This window comes from Mandrillus leucophaeus, unplaced genomic scaffold (assembly GCF_000951045.1).
Source record: "Mandrillus leucophaeus isolate KB7577 unplaced genomic scaffold, Mleu.le_1.0 Scaffold20, whole genome shotgun sequence".
Taxonomy (NCBI): domain Eukaryota; kingdom Metazoa; phylum Chordata; class Mammalia; order Primates; family Cercopithecidae; genus Mandrillus; species Mandrillus leucophaeus.
The window spans coordinates 2,367,799-2,394,394 of record NW_012102032.1 but is presented as its reverse complement, the minus strand read 5'-3'; the positions used below and the strand labels follow the sequence as shown (position 1 = coordinate 2,394,394).

Sequence of the window (26,596 nt, the reverse complement as noted above, 5' to 3'; positions counted from 1 at the left end):
TGGGATTATAGGCACCAACCACCGCTGCTGGTCTTTCCTCAGATTTTAATGGTAATACTTGACAGAGCAGGAATATCGCCATCTTGGACAAGCACTGCCATTCTAAAGTTCCCCTTGATCAAAAACCGCCTAAATCCAAAAGGCATCAGCCTAATGGCTTAAGGTGAGCATGACCATAAACCACAAATGACATCTCTGACCAGAAACATTCCAACCATAAGATAAACCCCTCCCTGACTGGAGAGATGTCAGCCCCAAGATAACCTTCCCTCCAACCAGAGACATTCCAACCCCGCAGTAAACTTCTCCCCCTCACAGAAATATTCCAAGCCTGTGATAAGTTCTCTAGCCCTGAACTCTTAAATACTCTTAGTCTGTAAGAGAGTGCCCCTGACTGAAATTGGCCAAAAACTCCTCTCAGGTATATTCTCTAAAATAAACCTGTCTTTGACTGTTGAGCAGCTTTTCATGTTTCCTTCCTCTTTCTTTAACTCTTACAATACTTAAATATATGTTTCTTTTTTTCTGCTATGAAAAAAGTATATCATAACTGAGAAATCAATAAGGATAATAAAAATTAAGATATAAAAATGAGGCCAGGTGTGGTGGTTCACACCTGTAATCCCAGCACTTTGGGAGGCTGAGGCAGGTGGATCACTTGAGGTCAAGAGTTCCAGACCAGCCTGGCCAATATGGCAAAACCCTGTGTCTACAAAAAATACAAAAATTAGCCAGGCGTGGTGGCGTGTGCCTGTAGTCCCAGTGACTCAGGAGGCTGAGGCAGGAGAATCGCTTGAACCTGGGAGGTGGAGGCTGCAGTGAGCTGAGATCTCACCACTGCACTCCAGCCTGGGTGACACAGTGAGACTCCATCTCAAAAAATAAATAAATAAATAAATACAAAATGGAAAGCATTTGCAATACAAAATCTGTGTGCCTTAAGGTAAGTCCTACTAAAGACAAGCAATAAATGTTTATGTTTCAATTGGTTTCACTTTTTGATTTTATGAGTTAAATGTCAATGAAAGATTTTTTTCAGATAAATAGTACTGTTTCATTTTTCTTTTAAATAATGTTGATGCTGAAATTTCTCAAATAAACCCAGCTTGCCACCTTCAGGCCATTGAAAGATTTACAGAGACCATAGTCAGAACACTAATACTGCATCTTTCTCAATAATCCATAATTAATAATATCTTGATCGCTCCATTGTGCCTTTGTCAAATGCACTCTATCTAGAATCTTTCCCTAGCATTTACTGGAATCTTCCCAACTTTCAAAGCTCAGTTCAAATGTCACTAACTCCTAGAAGGCTTCACTGATCACTCTAGCCAGTTTTTCCTCCTCTAAATATGTTATCTCCTTGATTACGTGTAATGTCATTGAAGGTAATAACCATGTCCTACACATATTTTATGCCTCTGCGTAGCTACTAAAAAGGGTGCATATAAGAATTGCGCATTTTAGCCGGGCGCAGTGGCTCATGCCTGTAATCGCAGCACTTTGGGAGGCCGAGGTGGTTGGATCACCTGAGGTCAGGAGTTCGAGACCAGCACGGCCAACATGGTGAAACTCCGTCTCTACTAAAAATACAAAAATTAGCCAGGCATGGTAGCAGGCGCCTGTAATCCCAGCTACTCAGGAGGTTGAGGCAGGAGAATTGCCTGAACCTGGGAGGCAGAGGTTGCAGGGAGCTGAGATCGCGCCATTGCACTCCATCCTAGCTGACAAGAGTGAGACGTTATCTCAAAAAAAAAAAAAAAAAGAATTGTGCATTATAATATATACTGAATGAACACATGAATGAATAAATAGGAAGCTAGAGTAAACATTGAGCTTTCACTTGGAAGAGGCCCCATTTTACTAGTAAATTAATGGGAATTCTACACATGTATTAAAGATTATATACGTAATTTTCATTGACAACTAGCAGTGTCTCAATCTCTATTAAGCTCTCAAACAATATTGTTGATGAATGATTTAATGACTATTTGGTGACTGGCTCTGTGATAACTACTCAAATCTTAATATCTAGACACTTAAAGAGAAGAAGGTGTGATTATATCTTTTACTTTTTTTTTTTTTGAGACAGTCTCACTCTGTCACCCAGGCTGGAGTGCAGTGGCATAATCTCGGCTCACTGCAACCTTTGCCTCCTGGGTTCAAGCGATTTTTGTGCCTCAGCCTCCTGTGTAAGCTGGGATCACTGGCGAGTACCACCACGGCCGGCTAACTTTTGTGTTTTTTTGTAGAGATGGGGTTTTACCATGTTGGCCAGGCTGGTCTTGAACTCCTGACCTCAGGAGATCTGCCTGCCTTGGCCTCCTAAAGGGCTGGAGTTACAGGTGTGAGCTATCACACCTGGCTGATATTTTTTACTTTTGGACTGAAAGTTAGATATTTCTCTGTTTTATGATATGGCCATACCATCTAATTATTTTCCTCCAAACCCCCAAGTTGCTAATATACTATAAGCTTGTTAATAAAATATGTAACTGTGGTATGTAGTCCACCACTATATGACTCAGAAAAATTCCCAAATTTTTTGTCTAGTTCCACCTAGTTTAGGGCTTGAGGTTTTCTTTCACGTTTACTTTCTCTCTAAAATGAAGTTCCCCTCCCTCTCTTTCAAGGTCTACATGTATCCAGGACTACTAGATGAAAAACTGCTCATAGATGTTTGTTTCTGATTTATTTTTAATTGGGAAGGGAATGGTCCACACTTGAGAATGGTTTATCTTCTTGAATTCCTTCCATTAGAACTTTTCTTTCTTTTTTCTTTATTTTTTTCTGAAACAGGGTCTCACTCTGTCACCCAGGCTGGTGTGCAATGGCACCATCACGGTTCACTGCAGTCTTGTCCTACTGGGCTCAAGTGATCCTCCTGCCTCAGCCTCCCAAGTAGCTGGGAATACCGGCATGCACCTCCAAGCCTGGCTAATTTTTGTATTTTTTGTAGAGATGAGTCTTGAGATGGGGTCTCACTATGTTGCACAGGCTGGTCTCAAACTCCTGGTCTCAAGCAATCCACCTGCCTTGGCCTCCCAACGTATTGGGATTACAGGCATGAACCACCACACCTGGCCCCATTAGAACTTTCTAACAAAAGATGATCTTTCTCCTGCCCCCTAGGAGGGCTGTTTATCTCTTCTGTCAGTCCTTCCTTTCTCATATCCTCCCCACTCTCTGCCCTCTGCCTAGGCCCAGTCTTATCCATCAGAGAGAGGAAGTAATCAGTAATTTGAGCATGCACAGAAGGCTCTGGTTTGGGACCCCAGGTCAAGAGTCTTTGGATTCTTGTTTCTGCTTTGTTGAGGGCTGAAGAGGAAGATAGGCCTATGGGTTACCAGTGAGATAGAAAAAGGGGAGGAAAATACAGAAAAACAATCAGATTCACATTTGGATACAAATCCACCACAAATGCAAGTTTATAATACCTATCTGGACTAAAAGTTTGTTCTGTCTCCTCCAGTCCTATATCCTTCCTCAAAATGTGAACTTGGTATTTCTCCCTCATCGGTATCTCTGTTTCAACTCTCCTGAACACATCTTCTCCTTGTACCCCAATACTTTCATTGACCAAGTCTTTTCTTAATCATCACATATGCAGTAGTAGCAGCATCTTTTTCCAGCTATTCTTTTCTCTCCCTTTCATTTACCCTAGTTGATTCTAACCAGCCATCCCCAAGTGTATTAGGTACATTTTCAGTTTACTCTCGAATTCTCATTTACTCACAATCTGGCTTCTGTCTGCTTCTCTTTACCAAGACAAGTCTTGTTTTGGTCCAATTAATGAGTTCTTAAGAAATCCATGTAGTTTGATACCATTGCTCACTCCTGTGAACAATTAGGTTCTGTTATTAATTAGGTTTGTACATATCACCATTTTTCTAGCATTTTAAACTTTCTGGTTGTGACTGTAATAATATATCTTTGATAATTTTCCTTTCTTGTGTGGGTTTTACTTACTCCTTTTAACCATCACAACACTGGTCCTATAATTTCTTTCCTGAAGATGATTTAAACATTTTCTTCCATTTTTGTAAATCTTTAATATTGAGCCTCTTTCCTGTCTCTTTTGCATGCTCTGAAACAGGTTGCTTGGATTGTAGACTATTTTGAAAGACTGCTTATGAAGCAATAGCAGCAGGGGGCAATTCAGACTTCTCACACTTCTTTAAATACCAGTTCTTTCAGGTGTCTTTTTTGTTTGTTTGTTTTTGTTTTCTGAGACAGAGTCTTACTCTGTTGCCCAGGCTGGAGTGCAGTGGTGAGATCTTGGCTCACTGCAACCTCCACCTCCTGGGTTCAAGTGATTCTCCTCCGTCAGCCTCCTGTGTAGCTGGGATTACAGGTGGCTGTTACCATCCTAGGCTAATTTTTTTGTATTTTTAGTAGAGATGGGGTTTCACCATATTGGCCAGGCTGGTCTCAAACTCCCGACCTCAGGTGATCTGGCCACCTCGGTCTCCCAAAGTCCTGGGATAACAGGCCTGGCCTCAGGTTTTTAATGTAACCCAAAGAAAAGAAATAGATTCAATGTCGTTGGGGACACTGACCTTTCTTCCCAGATTCAACCCATGTATTTTCTATTTTTACTCTGTACTTGAGTTTTGCTTGTCATTGTAATTTGTAAACTCACTGAGTAGGAAATAATTGTTGGTCTTCTAATTTAGAATAGCCCCAAGCACATGGTTATTAATGGTAACATGCTTTAAATGTCCTTGGTTATAAAATGAACAATGTTAAACATCACTTGAATTTTTTGCTTTTATTTTTCTTCATTTTTGGCTTGTAGGTTTTATATTGTATACTCTCAGTAGGTGGTTCTCATACAAGAATGGGGTCAGTTCTATCAGAGTTACAAACATTGGAAGAAGATACATTATTTTGGCACCAAGATCTAAATAGTTCCATCTCCCAATGCAGTTTAGTGGTTATTAGTGTGACTTTGAATCTTGGCCCTCTTAGTTCGTTTGTCACCACAGGCAAGTTTCTAACACAAAAATTAGGGATAGTAATAACCTAATTCTGTAAGTTTTTGTGAAAAATAAAGGAAATAATTTACAGTTGAAACCTGAACAAGGTGGGGGTAGGGGCACGAACCTTTTGCACTGTCAAAATCTGCATATAACTTTTTTTTTTTTTCTTGGAGACAGAGTCTCACTGTCACCCAGGCTGGAGTGCAGTGGTGCGATCTCGGCTCACCCCAACTTCCGTCTCCCAGGTTCAAGTGGTTCTTCTGCCTCAGCCTCCCAAGTAGCTGGGACTACAGGCACACACCACCACACCTGGCTAATTTTTTTGGTATTTTTAGGAGAGATGGGGTTTCGCTATGTTGCCCAGGCTGATCTTGAATTCCTGAACTCAGGCAATCTGCCCGCCTTGGCCTCCCAAAGTGCTATGATTACAGGTGTGAACCACTGCATTGGGCCAAAATCTGTGTATTACTCAATTCCCCAGAGCTTAACTATTAATACCAACTATTGCCTGGAAGCCTTACAGATAACATAAACAATTAATACATATTTTGTATATGTATTATATACTGTTCTTAAAATAAAACAAGCTAGATAAAATAAAATATTAAGAAAATCATAAGGAAGAGAAAATACATTTACTATCCGTTAAGTGTAAGGGGATCATCATAAAGGTTTCCATCCTGTTCAGTAGGCTGAAGAGAAGCAGGAGGAAGACAAAGGGTTGATCTTGCTATCTCCAGCTTAGCAGGTGCAGAAGAAAATCTGCCTACAAGTGAACCTGTGAAGTTCAAACCTGTATTGTTCCAGGGTCAACTGTATCGGAAAGATCTGACTACTATGAGCTAAGTGGTAATCATCATTGGTCTGGAATGATGATTTTTAGAAAGTGACTTTATTATATCACTGATAGAGATGCCCTATACCAAAATACTGAGATTACCAATACCTTGCCTGTACTACAAATGTATTTTTGCTTTTTGGTTTCTGTTTCTATATTTTGAATTCTGTTTCTGTATTTTGAATTCCTAACATGATCCAGAAGGCTGGGAGATGCTCCTAATGAAAGAGAGAAACCTGGAATATTCTTCTATTTGCCAGATTGTTTCCTCTCATACCCAGGTTTTGAGATATAAAGTTGTCACAAAGTTCCAACTTATTTGGTATCATTCAAAATCTGATGAGCTTGCATTTTAAGAAGTGTTGATCAGTCCCATTTAAGAACAGCTGGTATGAGTTCACTTCATTTTACTTTATTTTTTGAGACGGAATCTCACTCTGTTGCCCAGGCTGGAGTGCAGTGGCACGATCTTGGCTCACTGCAACTCCTGCCCCTAGGTTCAAGCGATTCTCCTGCCTCAGCCTCCCAAGTAGCTTGGATTACAGGCACGTGTTACCACACTCGGCTAATTTTTTTTTTTTTTTTTTTTGTATTTTTAATAGAGATTGGGTTTCACCATATTGGCCAGGCTGGTCTCGAACTCCTGATCTCAAGTGATCCACCTGTCCCAGCCTCCCAAGGTACTGGGATTACAGGCATGAGCCACCATGCACGGCCGTGACTTCACTTCAAATGAGCACAGAAAAATCTGGGGGTCCAATAGCCTTATGGCACATCTTTTGAAGCCTGGTCAGACAGTGGGGTCTTTAGGTGATGGTGAAGTGACAGTTTTGAGTTGTTTTCTTTGGTAGTAAGTGTTGCTTAATTCTCACAGCAGGAACAATTCAGGAGTCCAAGAAACAATCTTGTTCACATTGCATTGATTTTGTTACAGTTGACAATAATTTAAAAATTGGCAGGCTCTAGAACAGAAAGACCTGTCCCCAAAGTACCTTTGCTGAAAAAGTTGCCCTGCCTCAGATGTTGTGTATCTGTTGAACTTTTCAGCTACTGTGGTTTCCAAGGAATGCACCTCTATCAAAAATGAGCTGAATTCCTAAGGAAGTCAATTATTCATTCCTCCATTTCAGCAAAATCAACAAATATTGACAGCCCACCTTGAATCACTGGGACCCTGGATGTAGTGGCGTTTACATATTCCGGCTCTTTTGGGGGGCTTTACAATCTAGCTGGGCAGAAGAGGAAATATGCAAATAAATTAAATTCAGGGTCCTGTGAGGGAAATGAACAGCCTCGGCAACCTAAGTTTTTATAATAACATAACTAAAAGCTCGGCTCCACAGCTCAGTAGCTGTGTGCCTTGGACAGGTCATACCAGATCAGGAAAGGTGAAGTGAGAATGAGTTGCCAAACGCAGCACCATGGTTCCAGCTCCAGGCAGAGGGTCACATCGTGTCAGGCGTGCGACGACAGAATAGCCTGCGGAGACCACTGTGGCGTTGAAAAGAGGTGTGGTCGCGACCTTTGGCGCCGCAGAGGCGAAACAAGAGGGGGTCTTCGGGCCCTCAGGTATGCCTCAGCCGCCGGAGGCGAAGCGCACGTGGCAGTTGGCGGGAAATCCCTGGGGGTGGAGCCTTGGCTCGCGGCCCGGCCGCCCCGTGTCACGTCATCGAGCAGCTCCCCCTCCCTTTGCTACAAGTCGCACGCGCGGAAGTAAACACCTCTACGTCATCAGGGCGCGTCCTCGCCTTTCCCCTCCCATCTCCTCAGATCGGTGGACGTGCTCGCCTCCACTCGGGGCCAGGTCTATGTCCCGGTTTCCCGCAGTCGCGGGCAGGGCGCCAAGGCGGCAGGAGGAGGGTGAGCGGTCAAGAGACCTCCAGGAAGAGCGGCCCCCGGCTGTTTGTATCGCCGATAGAGGTGCGGTCCGCGGGACGGTACGGAAGCCAGCGGGAGTTACGGCGTGGGGGTTTTGGGGGGGATGAAAGTACGCCTTTGGCCGGCTGAGAAGAGTAGTGAGGAAGCCGTGGCGTTCTCCTGGCTTTCCAAGCCCGAGGCGAACTTTGCGTCCAATGAGCACTTTGCCTTAGAGGGGGGCGGTCCCAGATCCAAGTTGGGCGAAAACCTTACTGGGGGGCGAAAAAGTGAACCCCAACGCCCGAAATGCATTCTGTTCTTAAACAGGCTCACAAACCCTTTGTTCTCTACCCATTCATCCTCCCCCCTCCTTCGTCGGGCCGCCAGCCTGCCTTTGGGTACGGTATGAAGGGAGCCAGTTTCCAGGAGCCAGTTTCCATGGTTACCCACCACTTGGCCTTCTGGGATATCAGTCACTCTGAACAGGGACCTAACTTGAACCATGAATCAGAAGCAAACACAGGTGGCTTCTAATCCAGCTGAGAATTTTCTGCTGTGTTCCAGTTTTTGGTCTATTGTTAAATAAAATTGGGTTTTGTGCTTCTGTGTAAGTATACATGTGTATACGTTGCCTTGAGCTATACTTGCTTTGAAAAGTACTTTGAGTTACGCGTGAACAAATGCTCAAGTTGCTGAATTTCACCGAAAAGTTGTTCTGGGCTCATTAACCCTCACTTACAAATTGTACATGAGCGATTTAACTGAGAAGTCATGGATGATCCCTTCCAGCCCTAAAATTCAATATTGCCTTTCTGGTTTCAGTCCTGAGAAGTTGAGTCAGAGATATCTTTACAAGTCTTTTAATTGACTTGTTTTTCTGTTATTACAGAAGAGAAAGGATGCACGTCCCAGGAGGGAGGAACTACTCCAACTTTTCCTATTCAGAAACAAAGAAAAAAGATTATTCAAGCTGTGAGGGACAATTCATTCCTTATTGTTACTGGAAATACAGGAAGTGGTAAAACAACTCAACTTCCAAAATATCTGTATGAAGCAGGTGATTTTTTTCTGTTCTAACATTGGAAATATTTTTAAAATATCCTCTTTTTAAAGGCCAGTAGGACTTCTGTACTCCATGGTTGCCTACTATTTGCTTTATAGTCCCCCTTCTCTTGGCACACCCCCTTCCCCTGTGTCTCCCTCGCTTCTTTATGGTCTATTTCAGGTTCAGGAATTCGTTGGGATGGCAGATTTTCCCATTTTTAATTACCATAATAATCTCAAATAGAATTACATCTAGATATTAATTCCGTTTTATAGAATAAGGTTGTCTAGCAGTAAACTATTAACCATTGGATACTGAAATAATTTTGAGAGGGAAGAGATATGTGATATCAGTTGCTGCCATTAGTACTTCTTGGTTCTTTCTCTAGAGCATTATCAGGTAAATATATATCCCCTGACTTTGCCAGCACAAGCCAACTAACAAATTACCTTTAAAATATGTTAAGTAAAATTAATAGGAGGCCTTTGGTTTGGGCTGATCCCCCGCACTAGACCCAACAGACCAAACCGAAATGGAGTTACTCATACTGAAGTTCCACGCCACCAAGTCTAGAAACTCAATTTTTCATCTAATCTTCTGAGAAATCAGGAGAAAGAGATAATAGCCAAATCCCCAAACAGACCAGTTTTAGCCAGCATCAAGAAGTTTCCTCTGCTTTAACTTTTACAAAAAAAGTAACTTTGAAATTAGCAATCTGCTTTTTATTTTCTGTTTCTACTTTCCCTCAGCCCTTTTCTGTCTATACAATCAGCCTCCTATGCTCAGCTCATTGGAACACTCATTCTATTTTATGAGACGATGGGTTGATGTGATTCCAGAGTTGGAATCACAAAAGCCAATTAAAAATTTTTGGTCGGGCACGGTGGCTCACCCCTGTAATCCCAGCACTTTGGGAGGCCGAGGCAGGCGGATCACGAGGACAGGAGATGGAGACCATCCTGGCTAACACAGCGAAACCCCGTCTCTACTAAAAATACAAAAAGAAAAATTAGCCGGGCGTGGTGGCTGGTGCCTGTAGTCCCAGCTACTCAGGAGGCTGAGGCAGGAGAATGGCGTGAACCCAGGAGGCAGAGCTTGCAATGAGCGGAGATCGCGCCACTGCCCTTCAGCCTGGGAGACAGAGCGAGACTCCGTCTCAAAAAAATAAAAAAAAAAAAAAGAATAAAATAAAATAAAGTTTTTTAGGCTGGGCGCGGTGGCTCAAGCCTGTAATCCCAGCGCTTTGGGAGGCCAAGGTGGGTGGATCACGAGGTCAGCAGTTTGAGACCAGCCTGGCCAACATGGTGAAACCCAGTCTCTACTAAAAATACAAAAATTAGACATGGTGGTGGGCGCCTGTAATTCCAGCTACTCGGGAGTCTGAGGCAGGAGAATTGCTTGAACCTAGGAGGCGGAGGATGCAGTGAGCTGAGACCATGCCATTGCACTCCAGTCTGGGAGACAGAGTGAGAGTCTGTGTCAAAAAAAACCAATTAAATTTGTTGTAATTTTGTCTTTTGACAAGTGTCTTTCAGTATGACAGAACTTTCTGTTGTAAGGTTTGTAAAGAACAGTATTATATTGGATATGATTTGCCTTAAAAAAGAAATATATTATTCTAATGCTTCAAATCTAAGGTGCCATCTATTAAGATATATCACTATTTTATATGCAATAATCCCCTCTTATCCTTGGGAGATGCCTTCTAAGACCACTCAATGCCTGAAACTGCCAATAATACCAAACCCTGCATATACTATGTTTTTTCCTGTACATACATACATACCTATGATAAAGTTTAGTTTATAAATTAGGCACAGTAAGAGATTAACAACAACCACAATAAAATAGAACAGTTACGACAGTATACTGTAGTAAAAGTTCTGTGAGTGTGGTCTCTCTCTGTCTCTCAAAGTACTGTAATTTTGGATCTCCATTGACTGTAGGTAACTGAAACATTGGAAAGCAAAACCAAGGGTAAAGAGGGACTACTGTATTAGTAAGAATGGAAACACGCCATCAATTTTAAGATGCAGCTCCATTCCCAAAGATATTAAAATGCTATATGGAAGGTGTATAGCTATAGATATAGATATAGATTTTTTTTTGAGATGAGATCTTACTGTGTTGCCCAGGCTGGTCTCAAACTCCTGAGTTCAAGCAGTCCTCCTACCTCAACCTCCTGAGTAGCCAGGGTCCTGAGTAGCTGGGATTATAGGTATGTACCACTGCTCCCAGCAGAAAGGTGGCATATTTAAATCCAGTTTTAGGCCGGACATGGTGGCTCACGCCTGTATTCCCAGCACATTGGGAGGCTGAGGCAGGTGGATCACTTGAGGTCAGGAGTTCAAGACCAGCCTGGCCAACATGGTGAAACCCCATCTCTACTAAAAATACAAAATTAGCTGGGTGTGGTGGCTTGCGCCTGTAATCCCAGTTACTCAGGAGGCTGATGCAGGAGAATTGCTTGAACCCAGGAGGTAGGGGTTGCAGTGAGCCGAGATTGTGCCACTGCACTCCCGCGTGGACAACAGAGCGAGACTCTATCTAATAAATAAATAAATAAATCCAGTTGTGTGGCAAAGGTAAATTTATTTTGGGAAGTGTGTGGAATTTTATGAATTCCTATGTGTCAAAATTCTTGGCTTACCTTTAGAGTAGATTTTTAGACAGAAAAAACAAAACCAAACAAAGCCTGAAATCTAATTTAAAAAATGTATTTTTTACAAAAAAAATTAGACGTGGTGGCGTGCGCCTGTAATCCTAGCTGCTCAGGAGGCTGAGGCAGGAGAATTGCTTGAATCCGGGAGGTGAAAGTTGCAGCGAGCCGAGATTGCGCCACTGCACTCCAGCCTGGACGACAGAGCAAGACTCCGTCTCTTTGTTTTTTTTTGGCCGGGCGTGGTGGCTCACGCCTATAATCCCAGCACTTTGGGAGGCAGAGGCAGGTGGATCACCTGAGGTCGGGAGTACGAGACCAGTCTGACCAACATGGAGAAACCTCGTCTCTACTAAAAATACAAAATTAGCCAGGCATGGTGGCGCAAGCCTGTTATCCCAGCTACTTGGGAGGCTGAGGCAGGAGAATCGTTTGAACCTGGTACGTGGAAGTTGTGGTGAGCTGAGATCGCACCATTGCACTACAGCCTAGGCAACAAGAGTGAAACTCCGTCTCAAAAACAAAAAAAATACTTACATATATATATATATTTTTTGAGTGGTTACTAATATGTATTATTTTAAATTAATATTTAAATTTTCATAGTGCAGACGTAGCAATGTGTTTTTAATTTGCAGGATATTCTTTTGGAAACATTCAAGCAGTTTTGTATTCATTGGCCAAAAACAATTTAGCTCTAATAGGAAGACAATTGCTAACATTGTTGTATTTCTTTATCTCTGGTTTTGATAGGGTTTTCACAACATGGTATGATTGGTGTAACTCAACCACGAAAAGTAGCTGCTATATCAGTTGCTCAGAGAGTAGCTGAAGAAATGAAATGCACTTTGGGATCCAAAGTAGGATACCAAGTTCGTTTTGATGATTGCAGCTCTAAGGTACAAAAGTCTTGTTGGTATTTGTTTCTTTTCTTTTTTGGGACATGGCCTCGCTCTGTCGCCCAGTCTGGAGTGCGTGGCACAATCATGGCTCTCTGTAACCTCTACCCTTCTGGGCTCAAGTCACCTCCTACCTCAGCTCCTTGAGTAGCTGGGACTACAGGAGCATGCCACCATGCCCAGCTAATACTATAAACTTAACGGAAAGAGTGGAGAGAGTTCTGAAAGATTTTTAATTTCAAAGTTCAATATATATTTTAAATAATTTATTTTTGTCGTTCATTGTTAATGCTTTAGCTTTCAAGTGTCTGATATTCATTCCATTTTCTCCTTCCTTAGTTTATAAATGACAGTTTATTTTCTTAGGATTCTCTTATTTATGTTTTTTAACTGTAAGGTTTCTTGACATGTAGATTTTTAAAATGCTTTATTGTAATAAAATATATATAACTTAAAATTGACCATTTTTACCATTTTGATATACAATTCAGTGCCATTAAGTATGTTCACAATGGGCTGGGTGCGGTGGCTCACTCCTGTAATCCCAACACTTTGGGGTCCAAGGCCGGTGGATCACCTGAGGTTGGGAGTTCAAGACCTGCCTGATCAACATGGAGAAACCCCGTCTCTGCTAAAAATACAGAATTAGCCAGGCATGGTGGTGCATGCCTGTAATCCCAGCTACTCAGGAGGCTGAGGCAGGAGAATGGCTTGAACCTGGGAGGTGGAGGTTGCGGTGAGCTGAGATCGCACCACTACACTCCAGCCTGGGCAACAAGAGCAAAACTCCATCTCAAAAAAAAAAAAAAATGTGTTCACAATGTTGAGTAACCATCACCATTTCTACTTTCAGAACTTTTTTTTATCATCCCAAACAGAAACTCTTATCTGTTAAACAATAGATTAAAACCCCCATTTCTCCCTCCCCCCAGCCTCTGGTAACTTTTTTTTTTTTTTTTTTTTTGTTACAGAGTCTCACAGTATTGCCTGGGCTGGAGTGCAGTGGCGCGACCTCCACTCCCTGCAACCCCCGCCTCCCGGGTTCTAGTGATTCTCCTGCCTCAGCCTCCCAAGTAGCTGGGATTACAGGCTCCTACCACCATACCCAGATAATTTTTTGTATTTTTAGTAGAGATGTAGTTGGTCTCAAATTCCTGACCTCGTGATACGCCCGCCTCAACCTCCCAAAGTGCTGGGATTACAGGGTGAACCACCGCGCCCTGCTGTAACTTCTATTCTACTTTCTCTATCTACAAATTTGCCTACTCTGGGTACCTCATACAAGTGGAATCACACAGTATTTTGTACTTTGTGTCTCTCTTATTTTGCTGATTATGTTTTCAGGTTCATTTATTTTGTGTGTTTGTATTCTTGAAGTCAGTGGAAAGCTGAGTTAACAAAATCAATCAATTAACAAAATCAGCAAGTGTTAAGCATCTTCTATATTCATGGCACCAACAAATTTAAGATTTTCTTTTTAATAGTGAATATTATAATTTATATTCCCTGCGAATTTCTTAATCCTGTCCCAGCTACAAAACAATCCCTGGTTTACATATGTTCCCTAATAGGAATGGCCATCAAATATGGCACAAATTGACCCCCAAAAATACTATCTTTGCCTTCCTAGTGGTCACTGTTTTTTCTTTCTTCCTTCCCTTGTTTTATGGATGTCATTGCTGTTATTCCTAGCCTTTGGACCTTTTACTCACCCTGTTTTAATGCTTGTTGAGTAACACATTTTTATTTGGAGATAGTGTCTTGCTCAGTCACCCAGGCTGGAGTGCAATGGCATGATCTCAGCTCACTGCAGCCTCTGCCTCTCAGGCTCAAGCAGTCCTCCCGTCTCAGCCTCCCTAGTAGCTGGGACTACAGGTGTGCACCACCACAGCTGGCTAATTTTTATATTTTTATTAGAAATGTGGTTTTGCTATGTCGTCCAGGCTGGTCTTGAACTCCTGGACTCAAGTGATCTGCCTGCGTCAGCATCCCAAAGTGCTGGAATTACAGGCTTGAGCTACCGTGTCTGACCTAAGTAACACATTTTTTAGTAGGACAGTGGGGTAGAGAAGAGGAGAGAGTGGGTGGAAAGTATGCACCTACCGTTTTCTCATTTTCCCTGAATCTTCTGAAATAGGGGCTGAGTCAGAAAGATAAATCTCATTTCACTGTTATTTCCCACAACTTGCTCACCTAATGCCATTGCATCATCTTGCCACTTTCCTCTGACTTTATTGTATCTCCTTATTGGTGATTTTTGTTGCTTTGTCCAAGAATACCCAAGTGAGTTATTTGTCCCTTTTTTTGTATAGACAGCATGCTTTGTGACTTACCATCATTTTGTCTACATAAGTTAGACTATTTTATGTACCCTTTTGTTTAGTCAGATTGGTTTGATCACTTAATGTTTGTACCTCTTGAGGAAAAATTTAGTTGGGAAAGTAGTGGTGAATTTCTGTGACTCTGCTATTTGAACATTAGGAGACAGCAATCAAATATATGACTGATGGATGTTTACTGAAACATATTCTTGGAGATCCAAATCTTACCAAATTCAGTGTCATTATTTTGGATGAAGCCCATGAAAGAACTCTAACTACAGTGAGTATTTTTTTTTTTTTTTATTATTAGCAAGTAGTTTACTTGTTTGGGTAGCTTTTTACTATATAGAGAATTGCCTCCTCTTACTTTTTAATTTAATTTAATTTTTTAGAGATAGGGTCTTGCTCCATCACCCAGACTGGAGAGCAGTGGCACGATCATAGCTTACTGCACCCTTGAACTCCTGGGCTCAAGTGATCCTCCCACCTCAACCTCCCGAGTTGCTAGTACTGCAGACGTGCATCAGCATGTCTGGCTAATTTTTAAGAACATTTTTTGTAGAGACTTTCATTTTGTTTCCCTGGCAGGTCTCAACCTCCTGGCCTCCCACCTTGGCCTCCCAAAGTGCTGGGATTACAGGTGTGAGCCACTGCACTTGGCTCTTATATTTTAATCTATTAAAATAGGAATTCCTTGGATAGAATAGCAATGTATTTAAAATAGGTTGGTTGTTAAGTGCTTGTGACTTACTAGAAATTTACTTTTCTTTCAGGATATCTTATTTGGTTTATTGAAGAAGCTATTTCAGGAGAAGTCTCCTAATAGGAAGGAGCATTTAAAAGTGGTGGTGATGTCAGCAACTATGGAATTAGCCAAGCTCTCTGCATTCTTTGGAAATTGTCCAATATTTGATATACCTGGAAGGCTTTATCCAGTCAGAGAGAAATTCTGCAATTTGATTGGTCCACGAGACAGAGAAAATACTGCGTATATTCAAGCGGTATTACTTGGCATTCATTTAATGTCTTTTTTTAATATCTGTGATTCTTACTAATTAGGTAGTTTGATAATTCGTTTGTTCCCTACTATTTTAATGACAGCCCTCACAGGTCCTAGAATTTTTAAGAACCAAGTTTAATTTTTCTGTGGGGCAAGGGAAGTGGTGGTAAGGGAATGACTGTATTTCCACTAGCATATTATGCCTGCATTTCTTGCTTCAGATTGTGAAAGTCACCATGGATATCCATTTGAATGAAATGGCTGGAGACATCTTGGTTTTTCTGACTGGTGAGCATTAGTATCAAGTTAAAAAACTTACTATTTGTAAGTAAGGAATGTGACACCCAGTAGAGTGCTACCTTTGTTGGGAATTCTGTGCCCTTCTCAAGTGTTGCCCTAGCTTTTTTTGATTATCTGAATAATTTTAGGTAAAAGATATATAAAAATTGTAGGCTAGCTGCCAAAGAGAATTACATATATGTATGTCAAAGACATAATAGTATATATATATTTTATGTCGAAGGCATAGTAGTGTGTGTGTATATATATACACACACACACCCACGTATATATGTCAAATGTCAAAGACATCAGGCTCATTAGTAAATATATGTAAAACACACTGACCTTTTAATTGAAAGAAATTAAATAGTGAAATATTGTTTTTATTGGTCTGTCTTAGATAGAAATGTAACCTGACTAAACAGACCTGGGTTAATTCCATTATTTCAAAGGACATCTCACCAGGTTCTTCTTTGGGTGGTGGCATTGTGGCCTTATGTGTGATAACAGCACATAAGGTGTAAAATCTATGTATCATAGACAAGCATGTGGCATTTTTGGAGACCAAAAATAAAATAGTTAAATCCTAAACTAGTAGTGTAACTTTTCAAGTAGCAGCACCCTCCTAATAGGAATTAGTAGTTTCCTTGTTTACTTTTTTCCTCTGCCTTGTACTAATGTCAGAAGTGAGGGATTGTAACAATCTTTGCCTTTTGGAGATTACTTATTTTGAAATTTACCCAAATGCAATAGCACCTGGACTAGCTTTTCCCCTTTGTTAACAATTTAGTGAGTCTTCTCAAATACTGTGTTAACAGGGTGAAAAACTTGAAGATAAATATTTTTATTCCTTTAGAGATTTAAGTTCCTTAGAAACTGATGTTTCTTCTACTTCAAATTTTTTGGTTGAAATATGTTACAGCTTAGGTGTTCATCTCCTTTACTTTAAATGAGAGATTTATAATAATTTCTAGGCAAAATTAATTTTAATATTGACATTTTCTTTATTCTTAAATTAATTTTTCTGTTCAGTTGCTGAATTTTTTTTTTTCTTTTTGTTTTAGGCCAGTTTGAAATCGAAAAAAGTTGTGAGTTACTTTTTCAGATGGCAGAGTCTGTTGATTATGATTACGATGTTCAAGATACCACCCTCGATGGCTTGTTAATATTGCCATGTTATGGATCTATGACAACAGGTAATTTCTCATTAGAATAGAAAATTTGATTTTTTAAAAAAAACTTTTTATTGAATAATCAGGTTTACAGAAAAGCACTCAGGTCTTAAGTGGTTAGGTTAAGTTTCACAAACCAACCTCACCTTTGTAACCCACATCTAGATCATGAAACAAATCAATGAGAACCAGCATTCCTTGAGAGAAGTGATTTTTGCCTGAAGTCTTTTTACATTTCACTTTTTCGAGAGCCTTGGATATCCCCCTTATTATCGTTAAGAGTATTGTTTCTCCTAGCAAAACAAAACTATTGGTGAGAATTCTTTGAAATGAGGACAGTAGTTTCTTGCTGGTATTACTGTAAGTCAAACCTAATTTGCCATTGCCGCAGAATTTTTAGAAATTGTATATATCCAGGTATATCTAAGTCTAAACACAGTGGATTGTTTTCCTTTTTTTTTTGTAACCGAGTCTCGTTCTTGTCACCCAGGCTGCAGTGCAGTGGTGCAATCTCAGCCCACTGCAACCGCCACCTCCTGGGTTCAAGCGATTCTCCTTCTTCAGTCTCCCAAGTAGCTGGGATTGCAGGTGCTTGCCACTATGCCTCGCTAAGTTTTTTTTGTTTGTTTTTTAATAGAGATGGGGTTTTGCCATGTTGGCCAGGCTGGTCTCAAACTCGTGACCTCAGGTCATCTGCCTGTCTTGGCCTCCCAAATTGCTGGGATTACAGATGTGAGCCACCATGCCCAGCTGTGGATCATTTTCCTTTTAAAGTAGCCATGCCTTAGTCTGCTTTTCAAGCATGATCCTGTTCTTTGGTGAATTCCAAGAGCAGATACAAACTCTTGATTTGACATTTTGGTCATAGTAAATACTGTTGAATGAGGTTTAGAATTTGTTTTGTAAAACTTTTATTATGGAATTTAACTTGTAAAATTAAAGGGAAATTAACCTTAGCCTCCTATTTGGAGTTGGAATTAGCATTTGAATGTTTTTATATTTTACGTGTATGTGTATTAACAGCTTTTGTTGATTGGGTGATTCTTATCCCTATATTAACAAAGTTTTGGAATATATGTGTCAATGAAGAACATAGATGTGTTATTTTGGAAATCTCTTTTATGATGATATTAGCTGCTTTCTATTGAAGCATAGATATCTATTTTAGATTTTTACATCTTCAGGGAAATTCTTAGGATCATTGTTTCAGGTTCTCATTGTTTTCTCAAGATTTGGTTCACCAATGCTTTTATAATTTACTTTGTAACTGATAAAAAACCCATTATGTTTGGTTTGTTGTTAACCATTAACTAAATATATACATAGACATATGTTTTTCTGTACAGAGTAAATAATTTCATCTTTCTTACTGCCACATTGAAAATAATGTTCTGGATCTTCTGTTGCCTCCGTTTTTTTTTTGTTTGTTTTTTTGAGATGGAGTCTCGCTCTATCACCCAGGCTGGAGTGCAGTGGTGCGATCTTGGCTCACTGCAACCTCTGCCTCCCGGATTCAAGCAATTCATAGAGACGGGATGTCACCGTGTTAGCCAGGATGGTCTCGATATCCTGACCTCGAGATCCTCCTGCCTCGGTCTCCCAAAGTGCTGGGATTACAGGCGTGAGCCACTGCACCTGGCCTAGAAACATGACTTTTAGTGAAAAATTGAGTTTTTCGAAACTTGAGTTTGACACATGCATGTTTTAAATTGGTATTTTCTTTTTATATATACTTTAGATCAACAGAGGAGAATATTTTTGCCACCTCCACCTGGAATTAGAAAATGTGTCATATCCACCAATATTTCTGCAACATCTTTGACAATAGATGGAATCAGGTATAACTTTTGAACTTTCTCTTAAAGTCAAGGAAACCTATCGTTACTAAACATTAGCTAAACATTACTGAGTTTGCTTTTCTGTGCCCTCCACTAATTCCCTTCTCTCCTACTTTTTAATGTTCTTAACATGTAATCACCTATTTTGTTTTGTAATTGATTGCTTTGAGCAGGAAATGGAGTAGGAGGTACATACTATATTCCTATTCACCCTTTTTTTTTTAGAGACAGGTTCTCATTGTGTTGCTAAGGCTGGAGTATAGTGACTATTCACAGGCATGCAGTCATAGCACACTACAGCCTTGAAGGGAGATCAACCAATCCTCCCGCCTCAGCCTCGTGGGTAGCTGGGACTGCAGGCATGTGTCACCATACTTGGCTGTTCACACTTTTTAACTGCTTGGCAACTTGAAGCTTCCTCTTTTCAAATTTAAGATTATGTAGATTATGTATAATGCTTCATGGGTTTCACTAAATAGGAAGCCAAACCTATTTTTCTGTACTCCCATTATAAGCATATACCTTAGATGATTTGATATTTCCTTCTACCTTGCAGCCTCACTTGGTAGAGTTAGTTGTATATCCAGTGTTTATCTGGATGTATTGTCTCTGACTTTTTATCTTTTTGTGAAAATTAGCTATGATTCAGGTCCCTTATCTTTTCTGGATGTAGTAAATAGTGCTATCAAATTTTTGAGTAAATTTAGTAAGGGAACACTAAGAAATTTTAAGTCTGGACTGATAACTAATGCAAAGTTCTTTAAAACTGGGTTATTTATCATTTACCCAATATATTTTATGTCTTTAGCTAAGTCTGATTGTCTGCCTAAGGAAGGCTGAACCTGAATCTCAGAGATCCTGTGTGTTTCTTCTGGGTAAAATGATCACCCAGGTCTGAGAGGAAGTCTTAATTTACTCTGCTTTTCTTTGTTACTTTAAAAATAACGCTAAGGGGTTAAGGGAGTGCTCTCCTGGGTAAATTAACCTCTGTAGTTTTCTGTTTCCTACACAGGCAAAAGCCATTAAATAACAAGATTCAGAATGTTGTCTTGTTGCTGCTATCCTGCTTTGGTTCCTTACCTGACTTGTTCACCATTTAATTGGCTTAGAATGGCATGTTAAGGGCTAGTTGAAATTAGATTCTGAATCTGTTAAAATGGTCTGAAACTGACTTTCAAGTTTGTGTATTTTTTTTATTGAGGCAAAATTCACATAAAATTAATAATTTAAAAATGAACAATTAAGTAATACTTAGTACATTTACAGTATTGTGCAACCACTGCTTCTACTTAGTTCTAAAATATTTCAACACCTCAAAATAAGACCCCATATCCATTAAGCACATACTCCACATTCCTCTCTCGACCCCAGCCCTTGGCAACTACCAGTCTTACTTTTTGTTTGTATGCGTTTTCTTTTTTTTTTTTAATTCTTTAGATGTGTCAGCAGGAAGCAGTATGTATTTTCTGTTCTGAATATTTCATACAAATAGAATCATATAATATGTGGCCTTCTGTGTTTGCTTTCTTTCCCTTAGCATAATATTTTTGAGGTTTGTCAACATTGTAGCATCTATCTGTTCTTCATTCTTTTTTGTGGCTGAATAATATTGCATGGTGTGAGTGTGTGTGTGTGTGTATATATATATTCAATTGTGTGTGTATATATACTGCATACATATATGCAAAGCATTTTGTTCATCTCTTCATCCATTAATGAATGGTTAATGGACATTTAGGTTGTTTTTACCTTATGGCTATGATTCATAGTGCTAATATGAACATTGGTCTATAAGTATTTGTTGGAGTACTTGTTCTCAGTTCTTTTTGGTGTATACTTAGAAACAGAGTTGCTGGATCATATGGTCATTTTGTGTTTAACTTTTTGAGGACCCCTGAACAATTTTCCACCTTGGCTGAACCGTTTTACATTCCCATCAGCAACATATGAGGGTTCCAATTTCTTGACTTTCAAGTTTTACACGTAACATAAAAGGCATTGTGTACTTGCTAGTTTGCTAGAAAAGGAGAAACCAAAGTGGTTAAAAATTAACAAGTCGTCTTTTATTTTCCAGAAACTTAACTTGCTTTGATTCTTCTTAGATATGTGGTAGATGGTGGCTTTGTGAAGCAGTTAAATCACAACCCCAGATTAGGGTTGGACATCCTGGAGGTGGTTCCAATTTCAAAGTAAGTCTCTATGTCAAATCTTTTTATTCAAAGAACAACTGATTAGGTAATTTCTAGCTGGTTTGGGGAGAAAAAGTAAATTACCTGAGAAACACACAGAATGCTTTGGAGACTTTTTGCGTTATTTTCCTTCTGTAGGAGCGAGGCATTACAGCGAAGTGGCCGAGCTGGCAGGACTTCTTCAGGAAAATGCTTTCGGATCTATAGTAAAGATTTTTGGAACCAGTGTATGCCTGACCATGTGATCCCTGAAATTAAGAGAACTAGTTTGACATCTGTAGTTCTGACCTTAAAGTGCCTTGCCATACACGATGTCATAAGGTATGTAGACAACTAGAAAAGAAAAGAAAAACTTGTTAGCATAGAGCCAAGTTATTGGCTCAAAAATTATTTTGAAATATTTGACTCATACATCCCTGAGAGTTTAGGCTAACCTCTTTTAGAGGTTGGTTTTCATACTGGTTGTTTTCTTTTTTTTTTGAGATGGAGTCTTGTTCCGTCACCCAGGCTGGAAAGCAGTGGCATGATTACCACTCACTGCAACCTTCGCCTCCTGGGTTCAAGCAATTCTCTTGTCTCAGCCTCCTGAGTAGCTGGGACTACAGGTACTGGCGACCATGCCTAGCTGATTTTTGTATTTTTAGTAGAGACGGAGTTTCACCTTGTTGGTCAGGCTGGTCTCGAACTCCTGACCTCAGGTGATCCACCCGCCTTGGCCTCCCAAAATGCTGGGATTACACAGGCCACTGTGCCTTGTCCTGTTGGTTGCTTTTCAATTAAACTAACAGAGAAGACTTCCTTGCATTGCTTTAGTAGGATCTCTTGCTCATGATTAACCTTGGCTTAATGGTGGCATTGGGGGGTTGTGCTGATGTTTATTTGGATCACTTAATGACCACTGTTTATTTGTAATGAAAGGTATATAATGAGTTGGGCATAATGGCTTATGCCTGTAATCCCAACACTGTGGGTGGCCAAAGTGGGAAGGTTGCTTGAGCCTGGGAGTTCGAGATGAGCCTGGGCAACATAGTGAGACCTTGTCTCTACAATTAAAAGAAAAAAAAAAAGTCTGATATGGTACATGTTTGAGTCCCAGATATTTGGAAGCTGAGATGGGAAGATCGCTGGAGCCTGGGAGGTAGAGGCTGCAGTGAGCCATGATTGCACCAGCGCACTCCAGCCTGGGCAACAGAGTGAGACCCTGTTTCAAAAGAAAGGGGCTGGGTGCGGTGGCTCACATCCGTAATCCCAGCATTTTGGGAGGCCAAGGTGGGAGGATCCCTTGAGGCCAGGAGTTTGAGACCCGCCTGGCCATCCTGGTGAAACCCTGTAGCTACTGAAAATGCAAAAATTAGCTGAGTTTGGTGACGTGTGATTGTAGTCCCAGCTACTCCAGAGGCTGAAGCACGAGAATCACTTGAACCCAGGAGGCAGAGGTTGCAATGTGCCAAGATCACGCCACTGCACTCCAGCCTGGTCAACAGAGTGAGATTATGTCTCAAAAAAAAAAAAAAAGGTTATACGTTGGAAAGTGGAGTGTTTTTTTTGTATGGCCAGCATTATACTATATACCATGAAAGACAGAGTAATACTCTGTAGTTTTTTGCTTTCACTAAGCTTAAGCTTAAGTTATATTAGAGAAATAAGGTTCAGACATGTGAAATGAAGGATAGAATAACAGTTCTATCCTTTAGAACAGTTAAATTAGCCAAATGTTAAACAATATAATTTATTGGTATAGGATAGAATATTGTTGTAGATTGAAATTTCTATCATACATGGTAGAGGAATTAGTGGAGGAAAGTGCTATCTTGTTCTTTATTTCGTTCTTAATTCCCTTGGAATTTAAAAGTGTTCAGGAATTTTGGGGGAGGATAACCGTGCAGTTTTTAAATTCATAGTAAGTGATTATTAGGTGCATCCAAATATGTATTGTAGGCCAGGTGTGGTGGCTCATGCCCGTAATCCCAGCACTTTGGGAGGCTGAGATGGGTTGATCACCTGAGGTCAGGAGTTCAAGGCCACCCTGGCCAACATGGTGAAACCCCATCTCTACTAAAAATACAAAATTAGCCAGGATGGTGGTGCTCGTCTGTAATCCCAGCTACTTGGAAGGCTGAGGCAGGAGAATTACTTGAACCCGCTAGGCAGAGGTTGCAGTGAGCCGAGATCACGCTCCAGCCTGGGCAACAAGAGCTCAACTCTGCCTCCAAAAACGAAAAACAAAAAAACCCCAAAACCCACAAATACTCATTGTGTACTCTTGGAAAGCCAATTTGCCAATTTCAAAATGTTTTGATAGTTATCATTAGACTAGAGATTTTCTGAATGGGAATATGTAGATACTAGAAAGAGAAAAGCATGTAATACATGAAATTCTGACTGTAACAATAAATTATACCAGTGAAAAGAAGGAAAGAGCCATTTAAAGAAATCCAGATAGCCAAACAGAAAACTTTCAGATGAACCTAGATTTTAAAATAATGCCTTGATTTTTTTCATTTGGGGAAAAAGGGCCGTTTTTGGAAATAGTTGCTCAGTAAGCTTAATATTGACTCCTAGTATATTCACAAAGGATAGCAGAGCAGCCTCTAACCAAGAATGAGTATATATTAGAAAAATAGGAACAGTAATTAATATCATCTGCACTGAATTATTTTTCCATCTTAAGTCTTAAAACCTATGTGTACTAAAAATCGCAAAATTTTGTTTCAAAATGCTTGAAACAAAAACCAAACAGGCTTCCTTTTTAAAAAGTATAAAGAATAAGGAGAGGTAGACCCAGTGTTTGGGATAGATGGTATAGTATTCACAGATGACAGAAAGAAAATGGAGCTTCTCAGTTATTATTTTGCTTTCCCTTTCTCTTCCATCAGGAAGAATGATTTTAAAACTGAAAATGCAAGAACAGGTCTGAATAAGAAGGAATTGATGACAAAGATGGATTAGGAAGTAATGAGGGAAAACCCAACCACCATAAATGATTTTGTCTTGAGCATTTAGACATTATTTCTGTGGTGCTAAAAGTACTTGCAGATTTAGTGTCAGAGTCGTAGGTCATCTGTGAGAAATTATGCAGAATAGGTTATCAGAAAATGGTGAGAAAGGCAAATGTCTTGATTTTTTTCATTTAGTAAAAAGGGCGGGTTCTGGAAACAACTACCCAGTAAGCTTGACATTGATTACTAGGGAACTCTATTACTTATATAAACTTATTGAGAATGGTTTAAGGAAATTTAACAATGATTAATGAGTATGAATTTTTAAAGTTCACAATGAATATGTTATTTTTTGTTGTTGTTGTGTTTGGTTTTGGTTTTCTGAGACAGGATCTCACTCTGTCACCCAGGCTGGAGAGCAGTAGTGCAATCTCAGCTCACTGTAACCTCTGCCTCCCAGGTTCAAGCGATTCTCATGTCTCAGCCTTCTGAGTGACTGGGATTACCTGCGTGTTCCACCATGCCTGGCCGAATATGTCATTATAAGCCATTTCCTTTTCAGGACCATCCACATAATGGGTGCTCCACAAGAATTTATTGAAAGTTAACCTAATGTCTTTTATTTTCAGCACAGTACTTAACAATACTGCATTTGATATCTTTGTGAATAAAAAAGTCGTCTGTAGATGACAGTACTGCTGATTATAGTTGCCAAATAGCCCACTCTAAAAAAGTATTAATTAATTGCTTAGTGTAGACTAGTTGAAGGTTTTACTAGTATTGTGCTGGACTTAGTTTTTTCTTGACAAACATTTTTAATAATGATATTGAATAAAAATATTGAAGTCATGATTACTTTTTCTGGAAAATATCTTAATATCTAATAGGTAGATTATTACAACCAAGCTTTATTTTATTTTTTTATTTTATTGTACTTTAAGTTCTAGGGTACATGTGCACAACGTGCAGGTTTGTTACATATGTATACATGTGCCATGTTGGTGTGCCTGTCTCTTATACACATCTAGATGTGTATAAGAGACAGGATTCTGGTATATCGTGTCTTTGTTCTCATTGGTTTCAAAGAACGTCTTTATTTCTGCCTTCATTTCGTTATTTACCCAGTAGTCATTCAGGAGCAGGTAAAACCAAACTTTAAAATGACTAACAGATTAGAACCTTGGGCAAAAATCAACAGGGTATACATTTGAAAGGATATATTTTATATCCTGTGTTTGGGATGTACAATAGCAAATACATGTGGTAGAGATCTGAAATTACCAGATCATCACAAACTTAATATGAACTTATAGCTATGGCTCTGTTTAAAAAATTTGTTTTAGGCCGGGTGCGGTGGCTCACGCCTGTAATCCCAGCACTTCGGGAGGCTGGGCGGGCAGATCACGAGGTCAGGAGATTGAGACCATCCTGGCTAACACGGTGAAACCCTGTCTCTACTAAAAATACAAAAAATTAGCTGGGTGTGGTGACAGGCACCTGTAGTCCCAGCTACTCAGGAGGCTGAGACAGGAGAATGGCGTGAACCCGGGAGGCGGAGCTTGCAATGAGCCCAGATTACGCCACTGCACTCCAACCTGGGCAACAGAGTGAGACTCCGTCTCAAAAAAAAAAATTAAATTAAATTTAAAAAGTATTTTGAGGCCGGGTGTGGTGGCTCACGCCTGTAATCCTAGCACTTTGGGAGGCCAAGGTGGGCGGATTGCTTAAGCACTGGAGTTCAAGACCAGCCTGGGCAACACGGTGAAACCCTGTCTCTACTAAAATACAAAAAATTAGCCAGGCGTGGTGGTATGTGCCTGTAGTCCTAGCTACTCAGGAGGCTGAGGCAGGAGAATTGCTTGAACCTGGGAGATGGAGGTTGCAGTGCGCAGAGATCGTGCCATCGCACTCCAGCCTGGGCAACAGAGTGAGTCTCCGTCTCCAAAAAGAAAAAAGCATTTTAAGGTACTATTGAACAATTTATAATTTTCAGCCACTTTCAATTAATATTTCTCTACTATTTTTATAAAAGTTTGGAAAAAAATTATGGAGTACAGAAAAGAGTACACTTGACATTGGCTGCGAAGGACGGGTGGGGCAGGATTAGGATAAGTAGGGAGACTGGTGAGAGTATTTCAGCTAAAGGGAGTCAAAAAGAATCACTTCTTGCAGTAGAGGAGTGTGATTCAGAAAAAAATTATTTCCTCTTTTGCTGAATGCTGATCATGATCATAGAATTTTTTTTTAGAAAAAGATGACTTGAAAAATAGAAATAAAACCTTTTAAAGAAATTTTCGTCATATCTATATAAAATCCTACCATGTTCAAGGAATGCCTCTCACTTCATATCTTATTTAAACACACAGGTTTCCCTATTTGGATCCACCTAATGAGAGACTTATTTTAGAAGCTCTTAAACAACTTTACCAGTGTGATGCTATTGACAGGTAAAAAAAAAAAAAAAAAAAAAAAAAAAAAAAAAAAACACATAACCAAAACAGATATTGATCTCTTTTTAAACAGGGCTCTAAATACCTTTCTCTATCAGTAGAAAATAATTTGTTTACATTGAATG

At 40.0% G+C, this 26,596-nt stretch overlaps 1 protein-coding gene across 2 annotated transcripts in view; it reads left to right on the top strand.

The window, feature by feature from the left end:
* The first annotated feature begins 7,488 nt into the window (after positions 1 to 7,488).
* Positions 7,489 to 26,596, top strand: part of DHX40 (DEAH (Asp-Glu-Ala-His) box polypeptide 40) — a 43,474-nt gene continuing 24,366 nt past the window's right edge. The window contains exons 1-11 of one of the 2 annotated variants that reach the window (XM_011979177.1): positions 7,489 to 7,740; positions 8,567 to 8,734; positions 12,135 to 12,280; positions 14,762 to 14,881; positions 15,375 to 15,602; positions 15,823 to 15,889; positions 16,948 to 17,079; positions 18,794 to 18,893; positions 20,996 to 21,082; positions 21,221 to 21,403; positions 26,388 to 26,468. In XM_011979177.1, coding sequence (XP_011834567.1) covers positions 7,629 to 7,740; positions 8,567 to 8,734; positions 12,135 to 12,280; positions 14,762 to 14,881; positions 15,375 to 15,602; positions 15,823 to 15,889; positions 16,948 to 17,079; positions 18,794 to 18,893; positions 20,996 to 21,082; positions 21,221 to 21,403; positions 26,388 to 26,468 — 1,424 coding nt within the window. In that variant the 5' untranslated portion in view covers positions 7,489 to 7,628. The remainder of the gene's footprint in view (positions 7,741 to 8,566; positions 8,735 to 12,134; positions 12,281 to 14,761; positions 14,882 to 15,374; positions 15,603 to 15,822; positions 15,890 to 16,947; positions 17,080 to 18,793; positions 18,894 to 20,995; positions 21,083 to 21,220; positions 21,404 to 26,387; positions 26,469 to 26,596) is intronic. The other variant, XM_011979178.1, reaches the window with a different exon arrangement.